Source organism: Anser anser, assembly GCF_964211835.1.
Source record: "Anser anser genome assembly, chromosome: 3".
NCBI classification, from domain to species: Eukaryota; Metazoa; Chordata; class Aves; order Anseriformes; family Anatidae; genus Anser; species Anser anser.
The window spans coordinates 73,339,826-73,354,672 of record NC_139722.1 but is presented as its reverse complement, the minus strand read 5'-3'; the positions used below and the strand labels follow the sequence as shown (position 1 = coordinate 73,354,672).

At 40.0% G+C, this 14,847-nt stretch overlaps 1 protein-coding gene across 2 annotated transcripts in view; it reads left to right on the top strand.

Moving 5' to 3' along the window:
• PRKN (parkin RBR E3 ubiquitin protein ligase) overlaps nucleotides 1-13,708 on the top strand; it is a 758,368-nt gene extending 744,660 nt beyond the window's left edge. For both annotated transcript variants that reach the window (XM_083830275.1, XM_083830274.1), the window contains 2 exons: nucleotides 5,743-5,860; nucleotides 10,892-13,708. In XM_083830275.1, the coding sequence (XP_083686401.1) occupies nucleotides 5,743-5,860; nucleotides 10,892-11,001 (228 nt within the window). In that variant the 3' untranslated portion in view covers nucleotides 11,002-13,708. The remainder of the gene's footprint in view (nucleotides 1-5,742; nucleotides 5,861-10,891) is intronic.
• Nucleotides 13,709-14,847: the final 1,139 nt, after the last annotated feature.

Below are 14,847 nucleotides of genomic sequence, written 5' to 3'. Positions count from 1 at the left end.
TGTTAAATTGTAATAGAGAGAATGCTGACAAAATTATGGAATTGCATATGTCTGTTGATTTACTGTATGAAGAAAGTAGCAAGCTTTGTTTTATTTGAACCTTCAGTGATGGGTGAGTTATTAGGGAAAGCATTTGTATATTGTATTGGGCTCCATAGACATGTGACATCCCGATTCAGCTTTGGTTATCAGGTTTTTGTGTTTAAGCTGTAAAATACTACAGATATAACTTACAGAATTGTTTCTTCACTATTACAGCAAACTTTCTATACTGCTTGTAGAACAGTATGAGAAAAAGAGGTGTGGTATTTGAAAAGATATATAAGCTACAACCAAGAGTTAAAATGGGAAACATGCAACATGTCTATGTAAGCATCTTTCTCTACCGGAAAGAGGGGAAAAATTAATCGAACTGCTAAACAGTAAATGCTGACCACAAAAGTATGAATTATTTCACTGCATTTTAGTGAAAGAAAAGGTTATTGAAGAGGTTCATCATACATAGTATCTTTCAATGAGTCCTGAGTTACAGTATGAAATCTGGAACATCTATTATTAGACCATTGATTTTTTTTTCCATCAGATAAATTTAAAAAGTTAAATAAAACATGGCTGTACAAAAATGGCACATGTAGCTCGATTTTGACAGTATCTTAAACAACGGGAAAAGAAACTGAGGCTCAGCTTCATTAGGTGGCATATTTACAATGTCAGGCACAGGACACTTCAACCCACAGATGCCTAATTAAAGGAGCAAGAAAAATAACCAGGAAACATCCTGCAAAATTAATCTCTATGTTATAAATAAAGATGCACTGGAGGAAATCTGAGAGTAGGTCTTAACTTTCTTTCTAATGAGAAATAGATGGAAACTATAGAGAGAGAATTTTATCTTTCCTATTTTAGGCAGCAATAAAATAAAAAGATGTGACAAGCTGTTTTTTTTTTTTATGAGGTTAAGCTGACAGTCCTTTGCATCTGTGTTGCCACTTACAGGAGAAAGTATGTTCATCCTTCCACTGGTGGAAAACAGTTATACAAGAATGACCTCTCTTGGATTAGATTTTCTACTTTAGAATGGTGTAAATCCAATATTCACAGGCTACCTGAATTTCATATGTTCTGATAGGAATATCTGCAACATGCAGAGTGAGAACCTTGATGTGCAATATCACCAAAACAGAGCTCTCTGATTTTATTTGGTAAAAGTCTTATATCTGACACAATACCCTGTGTATAGCATAGAACTTTGATTTTGTCTACTTGCTGTCATCACCAACCAGGTCGTTTTACAGAAGAATTCCCTAGGCATACCAGACAAATTGGCTCACACAAAGCAGTTTCATGTGAGCTTAGCTGGATCAGCGTGGTGCTAGCGCTCTGTTCTTCCTCTGCATGAAACATATTCCCATTGATGGATATCCTTCCTTTTCCTGATCTATATAACCATTTTTAGTATTTTGATTAGCCCAAATCTCTCTGTAGACCAGAGCACTAGTCCCATAGCTATGTGCACCTCTCCTTATGAGATTTTTTGACTCTTAAATGACTCAAATGATGGACTTTTTTTGCAAAGCTCCTCTAGCCTATCTAGTGCTCTAGACATCTGATATTTTTTTCTCCCAGAACTTAGAAAAAGACACCGATAAATATGACAGGAGGTTAGTTCATGCAACCATGTTCATAAAACAGCTCAGCAGAAGATGAGAAAACAACAGGAATTTAAGCTGGACTGTCATCATCCCTTGTAGATCAGGTTTCGAAAGATGAGGCTGCTTTTGCTCCAAGCTCTAGCTCAAAATAATTAGTGGGCAGTGTTAATACAAGTGTTATGGAAGGTTGAACATTGCTTTGTGTACAATGAATTATTCTTTGTTTTTCCTTTGAACCTTTTCAAGCATCCACAGTTGTTCTCACATTCGTGCTGGAAAATGAGTAATACTTTCTCTTTTGAGACATCTAAGCCTTTTTAAAATGCTATATTTCACATAAAGTCATAATTTTACATATCTCTATTTCTCCTTCTTAAATCTTATTTTGCCAAGTAAAATTAACTAAAACCAAGCATTTCTGATCAAAAGGAGAAGTATTTCTGATTAAAGGGAAGCTGCATTAGAGTCCATTTTTGAAGTAATGCATGACCAACGTTTTTGCTTATCAGAATGGAAATAAGCAACAACAACAAACAAGCATTCACCAAAGCTGAGCACAACATAATGTCAACAGCCTCATATTCCATTCTGAATGGTTTTCAGTTTGCAGATGAGCATGGTCATAAAAGAAGTGTGCTTGCATGAGACAGTCTATAATATGGTGGCATGTGAATTTAATATTATATATCTAATGCTGCCAATATTTTTGAACAAGTTTTGCCATCAGTGTTTTTGCCCTGGATGGCACTGCTTAGTTGCTGACTTTGACTACATACTTTTTTTACTTTATGTATGACAAGACGATATGTGTTCCATTACCTGAATGAGAAGCTACTTTAAGAAGGATGTTTTCTTTCTATTTCAGGATGCTTTCTGTCTCTGTAGCACTTTTTCCTCTAGTGCCTGATATTGATTAACTGCATAAAGAGCTTTCCATGTGCATGTTCTTGCAATGCTGTATGGTTCTCAACAGTCTCTGTGGTCTCTTTATCCCTGTTAGTTTATCCAACAGACTCAGCATAGAAACAGAACAGAAGTAAATCCGCATCCTTCAATGTGACCCAGAGATAACAAGGTGGACTCTTCCACCATCTCACTAAGAGGACAGTGCAGAGGGGATGTTGAAAAATGCTTGTGACAGCTCATACTGGAGCTTCCTGTTATTTGTGGGTATTCACTCCTTGTCATCATGTGCAGCACAGTTGGGAATCAAGAAAAATCGTCATGAAGTGGAATGGCTGGAATCTAGCAGCTTTTCACTAATGCTCTGATAAATACCCTGTAATAACTGGGGAACTAGAGTATATTTTGTGAGGTCAGCATCATAAGTGTAAGAAAGTCTCCTGTTCTAGACAAACTAGCATGTGATGCATACCTGGAGCATCACTTACCTTCCTATCCAAGATGTGGCAGGCCACAGAAAGTGCGAGCAGCCTCTGGTTGAGAGCCCTGGTCTATTACCTAGGCTGTTGTCAAGATTAGGTTTGCTAGCTTAGGATAAAAGAAGGTGATATAAATAGACACTGGTAATGGAGAATTGCCATACAACTTTACTTTATTGTTTGAAGAGAAAATGAAGATAAATATGTGTGCTTGCAGTCACTGCAATGCTTGTGGCTCATAGATCTGGGTGGTATGATCTCTTTACTGAATTAGAGAGACTCCATCACTGTACCATTTTTCTGCATTTGCTTCCTGCAGCAGGAAGTTTTTTAACTCAGCATTCAGCAAGACTTGGCATAGGAGGGATGTTTCAGCTCTAATGGGCTGAAAATATCATGCTGCTGTGTCTATTTCATGCTAGAAGTTTTGCAAAGGAAAACATTAATATAATAATTCACTCTGCTGTTGTCATCAATTTGTTCTTTCTCAGTCAGTTGTGTATGTGCGGTTTGCACTTGTTTATTTGAATTATTTCTAAGCTCTCCGAAGTTTGTATTTGCTTTTAGAACTAAGATCAAATATCTTTATTCAAATAAAATTAGCAATTCAGTGTGTGAAATTTTGCCTCAGTGTCATTTGCTATTAGGAACAACAAAGACCTGAGGATGTGGAAAAAATACATTTCTAAGTTCTGAATCACACAGTTTGGATTTGGACTATTTGGGAAAAAACAAAGCCACTGTGAAGCTCTTCTGGGTTGAATACAAAAATTAAAAATAATCCAATCTTCTTGTGTAGCTATTATTCTGAAAATATTAGTAGAGTTTTTCCACTGCTATAGTGATTTTCATCTTGAATCATCTTTATGGATGTTAAATAATTAATTGCCATTGCAACCAGATTATATTAATATCTTCTTCCTTCTGTCACTGGGCAAACTGAGGCCCCAAGGGCATTCACACTCTCCCCGTCTTCTCTTCAGGCCCCTCTGTGTTTGCTCAGATTGCTTATTAAAGTCACCCTTCGTTAAAGATCAAGGTGTTGCAAGTTCAATGCTAGATTATGTTCTTTGCTGTTAGCCTGAGTAGCTTTTTTTATTTCCTAGTGCTTCCTAATGTACCGTTTGACAGAGGTCATCCTTTTGCTGAATAATCCAGCAGCGTGCAAGGCCTAATTTGCTATCGAGAAGCAGTGAGCTAAAAGTAAAAATCATTGCTAAAATAGAGCTGAGGAAACTTTGTTCACCTTTGTCACCTCTGCATCATAAATACTGGCAAATGGGAGAAAAGTGAGGGTCACGAAAGGTGTTAAAGGCCTGAGGTGACTGACATAGTTTGTGAAATAAAGGAAGCGTAAACACATTTTCAAGGATTTCTAATTAAAACGGGCTGATTTTTTTTTTGTGCATGTTGCAACAACCACCAGATGAGCTAGAAACAAACTTCTCCAGATGTTCCTCTGTGTTACTCCATGTTAACTCAGGAAACTTCAGCCAAGAAATAAAAATCTATGTTTTATTCACTGACACGGCAATAAGTCACCAGTTTTATCAGTCAGTAGCAGCTGAGTAGAAACGGGTTGGAGCTAGGGTTACATTGCATGTTTCAAAGCTGGGCCAATTTCCTTTTGCTGACTTGTTAGAAATAAGTATTTTTAAAATCTGTATAAATCAATAATAAAAGTCAATCCACAGAGTAGTCTACAGTTACTTCGAAGGCAGGAACACGAAGAAGCTGCAGCATTTTTTACAAATGATATAATTTAGTTTAGGCTTGTTATTCTTCCAGACACTCGAAAAACAACCACAGTACGAATAGATAGAGTTGCACTTCAAGGCTGGAACCTAACTACATTGTTTACTTTTGAACATCGTTTCCAGCCCTGTGTGATAGATATTACCCAGGGCACTGCCATCTCTTTTGTCCTTGTATTATCATTTTAGGTAGGAAGTTGTCAAGTAGGACACTTGTGTAGATTATGTAATTTTGGCCCAGTCATAAATAGGACAAATGGAGGAGTCCTTTTTACAGCGCTCTTCATTATAACTTTTTCTGTCCGTGTTGTTCTGGGTGGGGAGATATGTGCTTTCGTTATTCACCAGTTGTTTTTTTTTTCCTTCAAAATCTTTGTGTGTCTTTTCTGTACCTTATAAAGGCTCATAAGTTTACACAGGATTATATATGAATGAAATCTAGATCACAGAAACAAAGGAATATTCTTTATTATGAAAAACAGCTTTCTTTTAGGGACCACGCCATTTCTCATCGTGTTGCATTGCCTTGGTGTTTTATGTTTCTTGCAAGAAGAGATTTAGTCCCTGAAGCAAAACCAAACCTATGGTGTCTAAAAATCTCAGCCAGGTTCACCTGACTCCTGCTTCACCTTTTGCTTTATTTGCCTCTGTGCATTTGCAGCACATCTTGCTGCCTGATGCACCCTCCTGCTGGGGCTTCGCCTGCCCCTCAGGGCAGGGAGCTTTGGGGGGACACATCCTGACCAGCAGCTGGCTGTAGAAGCCCCCTGAGACGGCACACGCTCCGGCAGCTGCAGCTGCCCCACCATCCCCGTGTCCTGTCACCCAATACACGTGGTGTGCACGCTGAGGGAAAACAAGTTTGTGAGAGCTGCAGAATTTGTGCTTCAAAATACAAAGCTCAGCCTACATGTCTTGCAGTCATGGGTAAATAGTTTTTCTCTCTCTTTGCAGGGATATGTAGTTGATGAACATGCAGCCATGCGAGCCCGATGGGAAGAGGCATCTAGAGAAACGATCAAGAAAACAACCAAGCCTTGCCCCAACTGCCATATTCCAGTAGAAAAAAATGGTAAATTTATTAGATACCTGGTATTTACCTGTCTTGTAAAATTCATTTTACAGTATAAATATATGAATGTGCATGTGTAAATATGCATACTGTTATCCCAAGAGAGGGAGGGCACACAGAGCTTGAATCTTCCCTCTGACACTTTGTCTAAATTATCTTGAAATCACTAAATCTAAATCACCTAGTTCCAGAGCCACTAACCCAGCCTCACAAAGCACTCAGCTATCCCCTTGATAGACAGGGAAAAAGAGGCATAGAGAAACACTGGGTGTTGCGTTCATATGACTGAATGTCCAGTTAGTTGTACGGATTTTGCATTGTCAGTGAAAAAAATCAACATCTATAGGCCAAATCTCATCTCTCACTGAAACAAGATGTGTCTAATGTAGGCCGGAAGAATCACACCTAAAAGCGGGATGTAGGAAAAATAGAGCTGGTGTAGATGTCTAAACAGCATACAGCTGAATTTAAATGAAATGAATCTCAACCCGGTGAAATGTCAATTGCAGAAGAGCAAGTCAGAGGAAGAATTACGATTCTTGACAAACTGCTTACGCTGATCAATGCCTAGCGTGTAGGAAGAAAAGTAATCTGTTGGCACCAGGGTGGTTAAAACAGGGAACAAGAACAACAAATAGGCTATGTCCTGTAGTATGTGCTGTTCCAAGGTTTAATTGTACTAATGTGAATTAACCAAAATATTCTAAAATGTTTGCCTAAATATTATATGAATATAAAGTATAGAGGATGCTTCTCAGTTTTGTGGCATCAGTTATACAAATGCGACTGACTTTGAAAATGCTGAATAAGACACCACGAACTGTAAGGAGAAAACATTTGAAGCAGTGATACTATGGAAATACTACTAAGGAAGAAATAGGACAAAATCCTGAAATCTGTGGTTTGAAGAAAGAAAAGAAGGTAGCTGGCAGATGGAAAGTGGGAGACTTCAAGCACAAGGACCTGAAGGGATGAAAGCATGAATTCAAGAGTGGGAAGGAGAGACAAGATTTGGCAAAGTGTAGAGAGCAAGGTAGGCAGCAAAAGAGAGAGAACAGAGAGGTAGGTCAAAAAAAAGTTATTTACAGACTTGGAAAACAGGGTGGAAAACCAGAAGGTTGAACTGGGTTACAAATAGACATTTCAACTGTTCATACTTACTGTCTGTGCATACACAGATGAAAAACCTTCTGGTCAGGCTGGAAGCCCTGCTAGGAGCTTTACTTTCTCTTACACTGTGTAGTTTTATTGTTAATTTACAGTTGTCACATGTCGCAAATAGCATATCCCTATTTGACAACATGATATAATTTATACAACTCCAACTAAGAAAATTACTTGTAAAAATCTCCAAGACATCCAAAAAAGAAATAAAAGCCATTATACTTTTTTCCTTGGAAGAAAATAATTATTCAAAATGGATAGTAAAGAGGAAAAGACCTTTCCTTTCTAATGGCATGACCCATGTCAGAGTAGTGCCTCATAATGCAAAATGCCAAAGCCACAACAGCAGGCTAGAAATGTTTCCATGTACTGGAACCAGGTGGTAATGCTGCCATTCAGAAGAACTTTGACAGGCTGGGAAATGGGCTGAGAGGAACCTCATGAAATTCAACACAGGTAAATGCAAAGGTCCTGAGCCTGGGGAGAAACAACCCCAGTACAGGCTGGGGTAATGCCTGATGGGGGAATAAGGAAGACAAAGTCAGACTCTTCTCAGTAGTGTCTGGAGAAAAGACAAGGGGCAATACTCCCAAACCCAAATGCAGGAACAGAAAACATTTTTCACCGTGAGGGTGGTTGAAGACTGGAACGGATTGCCCAAAGAGGTTGTGGAGTCTCCATTCCAGGAAACATTCAAAACCTGACTGGACGTGACCCCGAGCAGCCTACTTTAGCTGACCCTTCTGTAAGCACAGGGGTTGATGATCTCCAGAGGTCCCTTCCCACCCCAGCAATTCTGTGATTCTGCGAAATAAGGCATGAAGCTTGAAAGGTGCAGTGTTTGCTGTCTTCTCTGGTAACAGGTACTGCACATTTCAGCTTGTAGGCTGACATTTTTAAACTGCCTACAGCCCATTGTTCCCCATTGTAAAAATACTGTAGATTTATACTGATGACATGTTCCACTGAGTCAAATGATAAAAAGGCACCTAAAGTCTTTTAACAAAACAACTTTGTTTATTGCATTCTATGAAAATATATGCCAATTTAAAAAATTGATATGCAAAAGGAAATGACATCTCAGCAGCATTTGTTTTATTTGTGCTCCTCAACAAGTTTTAGTCATGCTGGAAATCTCTTTGGATAAAGATCTATGTTCTACTCTACTACACAAATAATAGCTTTTCAAACCACCACTTACAAATTAAATCTGTGCCCTGCTGGTTAGTGAAAACTTCTGAACAAGTATGAACAAAAACGATTAATGCCCTTGAGAAGTCAAACTGTCAGACTTGCTGCAAACTGCAATAGTCTGCCTGCTTCTCTGAAAACACAGAAAGCCAGGAGGTCCTCGGTGAGCCTGGCTGCTGGGAAGACATGGTTCCCTTGTCAGTCTAGAACTGATCAGGACAGGTATATAAGTGTTCTGGAAAAATGGTGCTTACAGAAGGCATTCAGGTGATAATCATCAAGCTGAACAGCTTAGTCTCATCTGGAGTCAGATGGCCTTCAGGTTGTGCTGAAAAACCTCCTCTTTCTGTACCTCAACTATTCAACTAGAATAACCTGCAACAAATACCTTTATGGTATCTCCTATCTCCCTTCAAACATGACAGAGCAGATAGGGAAAAAAGCAGAAGGGCTGCGGAAACATCACGCTGTAGGTTTCATTTGTGGTACCAGGACAGCACACAGCACCTGCTTCAATAAACGGGTTTGGTGCCCGTGGGAGAACGTAGGCACAGGTGAGCAGTCCCTGCCCAGAACGATGAGCTGGAGTGGCCTGCTGCCTGCATGGGTGATGCCCAGCTGCCCTGAGAGCCTGGGTGACTCTGAAGTTCCCCAAGCATCTTCATCTTCCCTATGACTTCCCACCTCAGCGGTCCCCTGAATTAAGGCATGAAGCTTGAAAGGCACGGTGCTTGCTTTCTTCTCCGGTAAAGGGTACTGCATGTTCCAGCTTCTAAGCTGACTTTTGCAAACTGAGAGGAGCACTTCACTTCTGCCTAAGTACAGCTGGTGTCAAGAGGCTGATGATTGTACACTGAAATCTGCCAGCAGGCCTCATCTGGGAGGAGTACGCTGACTCCACACAAGAGAATAATTCTGCCTTCCCTCCCCAGATGCTTCTGTGGACACTGTTACTTGCCACTTGACACATTTACAAGGGACAGTGACAATGCCAATAACTTTTCTGTAATTGCCTATATTCCTGTATGTCAGTAACGTTTCTGTAACAGTTTGTATTTCTATAGGCATTGTAGAATACTTCTAAATGCCAATAACTTTTCTGTAATAGCCAAAGTGAAAGAATGAAGCACTTTCCCACAGTTCAGTTCACAGAATCACAGACCAGCCGAGGTTGGCAGGGACCTCTGAAGATCACCTAGTCCAACCCCCTGCTGAGCAGGATCACCTAGAGCGCATTGCGTAGGATGGCATCCAGGCGGATTTTGAATAGCTCCAGAGAAGGAGACTCCACAGCCTCTCTGGGCAGCCTGTTCCAGTGCTCTGTCACCCTCACAGTAAAGGACTGCCCCCTCATATTCAGATGGTAGTCTGGGTGAGTTTAAACACACATCCACATCTCTCAGAGGACTGCTGTGCTCATAAAGCCATGGGCCATGTTGCTCCGCTCTGACTTGATTTCAGCTGCTGTGTAACAGAGAGTATTTTCACTGATGTAGCTTGGCAGGTGGAGCAGTTGTTTGACAGAAGGTGCTTGTTGGACTTTGCTTCCTGCACCAGGATTGAGATGCATTTTATCCAGTGGGGACTTAATATGAGTTGTAAGAGAGGATTGGATCTAAACTTAAAGTGTGTTGCGGAGTTCGGCCATTAGTATACTTAAATTTAAATAAGACAAAAATGTCCAGTGAATTGCATCTCTTGCACAAGTATAAAAACTTTGCCTTGTTGAATAGATGTTGCCATCACAACTAGTTTTCTCCCTCTGTCAGATGAAGCAGACAGGCCTATTTTAACAAATCAGTTCTCATGTCTCCTGTCATTTTCACCTTCTGGAGTGACATTTATAGGAAAGGTTGAGTAAGGGTAGCAAGTTGTACAGTAGGGAACGCACACTCCTTGTACATCCTATCACCATCTGGAGTCAAACTGAGCTGACATTTCAGCACTTCTTACTGCATGTTTTTCCTTCAGTTTGAATTATACAAGAGATTTCTTTGTATGGTAAGCAACATAATTTCCATTTGAAGTACATTTTTGTAATAACCTTTGACAATGTTAATGTTTTATATATTACAAACTAATCATTTGATCAAGGCTGTGAGCAGAGAGATTAAAGCTGTTCTCACAGTACGGGCAAGTAAGAAACCCAACACACTGGAAACGCTGAGGTGATCAAAAGGCTGCTTCAGATATTAAGAAGGTCAAAGTAACTTAAATTGCTAATGTCATTTTGATATAATCAGCAGTGAGCTGTCAAAATCTGTCTCCTGATTTACTCTCTTTGCAAATCTCTTAGTTGTTGAATCCAAATTCAAAAAAGAAATTAATTTTGTTCAACCTCTGCCTCACAGCTTTACTAGCATAGACTGCTCTGCGTCACTGCTTTTAGAGGCCACAGGCTGTCATTGCTTTTCCCTGTCCCCAAATGTCAGACAGGACTGCACTTGTGCTTCTGCAGCCCCTCAAGTGAGACCAGTGTGTTAGACCTCAGTAAGAGAGGGAATAACAGGATTTAGAAAGCCCAGGAGAAGTAGTGTTCAGGTTTGTACTTTTATTAAGTATTCTACTTGGTTAGTAATTGAAGGGCTTTGGAAGTTGATTTTAAAACTGTTAATAGTTGATTAACATCTCTAAGTGCTTGCCAAGTACCAAAGCCATTCTTTTGCTGTTTTACAGGTGGCTGCATGCACATGAAGTGTCCTCGACCTCAGTGCAAGTTTGAGTGGTGCTGGAACTGTGGCCTGGAGTGGAACAGAACCTGCATGGGCGATCACTGGTTTGACTGACAGCACAGGGGCACTGGGGCCAGCCAGCATTGCTGCTGGAGCTTGCTTTCATCAGGGTCAATTTCTGAACTCCTTGCTTTAACAAACCTCCCAGCGGTTTCAGGAACAGAGAGTTCAGAAATTGGCCCAGTTTGTAGGTTTTTGCTTGCTTGCCTATGAAATCATACAAAAAATCACACTGAAGTAATGCCAAGGGTTTTAAATCCACTAAGTAAAAAGAGTAATTGTTTTGGTGGACAGACTTGTTCATCGTCGTACGAAAAGGGGTAAATTTCACCTTTCTGAACACATGCGGTCTGTTAGCACAGTGAGCAGATGGGGTTACTATGGGGAACTTGCTTGACACGTATAGTTAGGAACCCACAACTCCTACAAGAGAGCATCGTCTGTGTGTGTGTATCAAGGGCTGTGGAGGATGTTCCCTGCATCAGCTACTTTTTCTTCAACAGCTCCTTTGCTCAGTCAGCCCAGTTTTTGAGATAGTATTTCTGAACAGATTTTCTGGCGGATGGATGGAAGACTGTGGCTCTTCAGTGTTTTTTCAGGGTTCCTTCCTAACAGGCTTTCTGTAGGGGTCTTGCTTTCAAACCGTATTCTCACAAGAACTACCAGCTTTATGCCACATTTGTGCTTGAATATTTGTAACACGCGGCAAGAAATTTGGCTCTGTACTCATTACAGACTATGTTAACACTGGAGAATTATTTCAGGGTGGATGCAATTTCAGCTCTAACCATGACTGTTGTTGCAGTGATGACTGGATCTGATTAAGCGTTGCACAAGCTAGACTCTCAGGGTTTAATTTTTGTTGTGCTTACAGCAGTACTTTGGACGTAGCAAGGGGAAGCACGAGGAGCCTTCTCAGGGGTTTTCTCTATCATCATTCTCCTAAATTAAATTAGAATACGGGTGTATTTCTGAAAATATATTCACAGCTCAAACAGTGAGAGGTAGAGGGACTTCTTTTATTTTACAGTGTTAAGACAGTATGTAAAGCTTAATAGCTTTTCCAAGCCTGAGCAATCTTATTGTTTTGTGTCCTTTATATTGCTGTCTTAGTGTGAAATGAAATGGGTACTGATCATATCAACATGCCATGTAAGGATTTATACAATTCAATTTGGGAAAAAACGCACAGTAAATAAAATGGTCAGAATTTTGATCTTTCTTTTATTTCTTTTATTTGTTTTCTTTCAATACAATATAAATAAATGAGTACAAAGATGGGTGCGTTGGATGATGCATTTCCTTGGCTGATTCAAACTACCAGCTGAGAGGCCAGCCCTTTGATTAAAACACACTCTTAGAAGAAAATAAATTCCGAGGCCATGGAATTCTTCTATCAAGCCTGAATTAGTAGTTTGTATGGTATGACTGTAGACTCCTGAAAATATGAGTGCTTTGTATCAGTCAGTGCAGAGCAAGAATCTTGATGTACAAAGAAATCCCACGCTCTGCAAGAAAGCCCAGTTGTTAAAAGCAGTGGAGTGTTAATCTGTCAGCTGGAAGTCACATTAAAAATCTGAAGAAACAAAAGGATGAGGGGACGAGGTAGCAAAAATGGGAGAGTGAACTGACAGAATTTAGAAAATGCACTGGGGAAGAGAAAGAGAGTGACAACTAGAGCACAATGTCCAGTTCCTAAAGGCCACTTTCCTTTTTGGCATCAGTGAACTAAAATGTATGCAGAAGTAGCTACATTAAAGCATAGGGGTGCAATAGAATGATGCAGTGCAGCTCATTTAAGTACATTATCTTAATAGAGATATTTTACTGTGAGCTCTGATTATTTCATGATTTGATTTCCTGCACCTGGGTCTATTTCATAATTTATAGGGCTTGCTGCCAACAGGCTAGGGAAAAATCACCATGCATAATTTTACTTTTATGCTGTTACATGGGAGCTCCTCACTAAGTTTCCTATCTCCAAATATTTGAAATAAAAGAAGTCTGGATCTCTTCCCCTTTTTGTTCAGTGGCTTCCTAAAAGAGGAAGAAAAACTTGTTCTCTGTAAGGCGGTTTCACTGAGTTAGACCTAGCCCTAACAAGTTAATATTTCAATTGTCACACAGAAACATATAATTTATGCCCCTGGATCAAGGTCAATGGACTATAGATCAGCTCCTGTATTTCTTTCTGGCCCAGGCAGGGCATGGCTGGGCATGAGTCATAAAGCTAGAACAGAAACATCTCTTTCTTGGGAAGAATTTGTCAGAGGACAGGATTATGGACATTTATCTAAAATATAAGCAAGGGTAAGAAAGGGGAATAAAGAAAGGAATTCCAGCAGAGATGCAAGTTTATTCACTTTTAGAGGCTAACTTTATAGCCCTTTGCCACGTAGAGCTTCTTCACACCCCCCAGATTTTCACCCTGCAATCACACAACATCTCCCTGCCCAAAAAAGAGTGGCTGCTGCAGATTTTAACAGAATACATCAGAACACATCCCGATTTTCTCTGTATTAACACATATACATCTGTCTGTATATACACACACAGTTTAATGGTACAGCCTGTAATCCTGATTTCTGTTTGCAGTAAGATTAATTCTAATAGCTCTCACAATGTACAGGGTATGAAAAATTGGGATTACTGCTCTGCTGACACTGTAAGAATGCTAGAATCCTTACAGAAATGTGTGAAGTAGACCTAAAATTTCCTGCATCTTTTTTTTTTTTTTTATGGAAAAAATGTATTTAAAAACCTAAAACATTTTTTGTTTTGTTTTCTTTTGTTTAAAGCTCATTGAAACTGTAATTTGAAACAAAGCAAAATGTACCAAATGAAGTCTTCAGTCTCTGTGCAGACTGTTACTCTTGTTTCAGCTCTGAGCTATCAGGGTGGGATTCGTCTTACTCAGCCTTAGCCATCTGGTTGGTTCAGTAGCCTCCGAGGCTTGTGCACAGACCTGCTGACATGTGGGTAGGGGGGGGGGGGCCTCGTGATTTTTTGGTCGTGGCCAGAGGTGTAATGGTAAAGTTCCTCCTGGGCCCTGGGTGCAGCTTCTGACATAGGAGCAGGACCGTGGCTCTCCCCCACGCTCCTGGCTCTGCCATTGGCACGGAGGAGTGAGGAGGTGGGGGGGGTCTTTTCTTAAAACTTATGAACTGGCATTGTATGCCAGCATCCATGAAGCCAGCCTTGGCAAATACCCTCTTTGGTGGGGCACTCACGTCTCTGGACGTACTCCTGGCAGCCACGGGGTGATGAAGAGAAGCAGGACTTGAGCACAAAACAAGAGGCAATCTGATGGCTTAAGCAGATGCAGAGGTTTCAAGAGCTTGTGGGTTGTTGCTCCCCACTAGCGATGCACTCTGGAAACACTAAAATTTCATGTGGAAAGAAGATGATTTACTACAGTGATGTAAAGGAAAAAAGAAGTCCATATCTTTTCACATCTAGGTTTGCCTTTCTTGATTGAGGTCTCTACCTCAAACCTCCTTCACCTTTTGGATTAAAACAATTAGAGGCTTGTTCTTGGTACTGCAATCCATGCTCCATTTAGTGTGTGTTAAATGAATTAAGTACAGGTTGTATGCTGAAATATTCAATAATAATTATCTCTATAATAATTCAGCTCTATAACAACAAAGAAAATCTCTAATATTTAATTCCAGCTGGCAGTGAAATCTGAAGACCAAGTAGATTAAGAAGAAAATATGTAACAGCTTGGCTCCCTAAGGACAAAGCATATCTCAAAGCTTAGCATAAATAATATTTTTGGAGCCGTGACTTTGACTAAAATATGATTTGTATGTCTGCCCTTATTTTCCACAAACTGCAGTCCAACTAATTTCATTTAAAAATGTAAACTTGAAAAATAAATCAGTAAATGGCACCTCA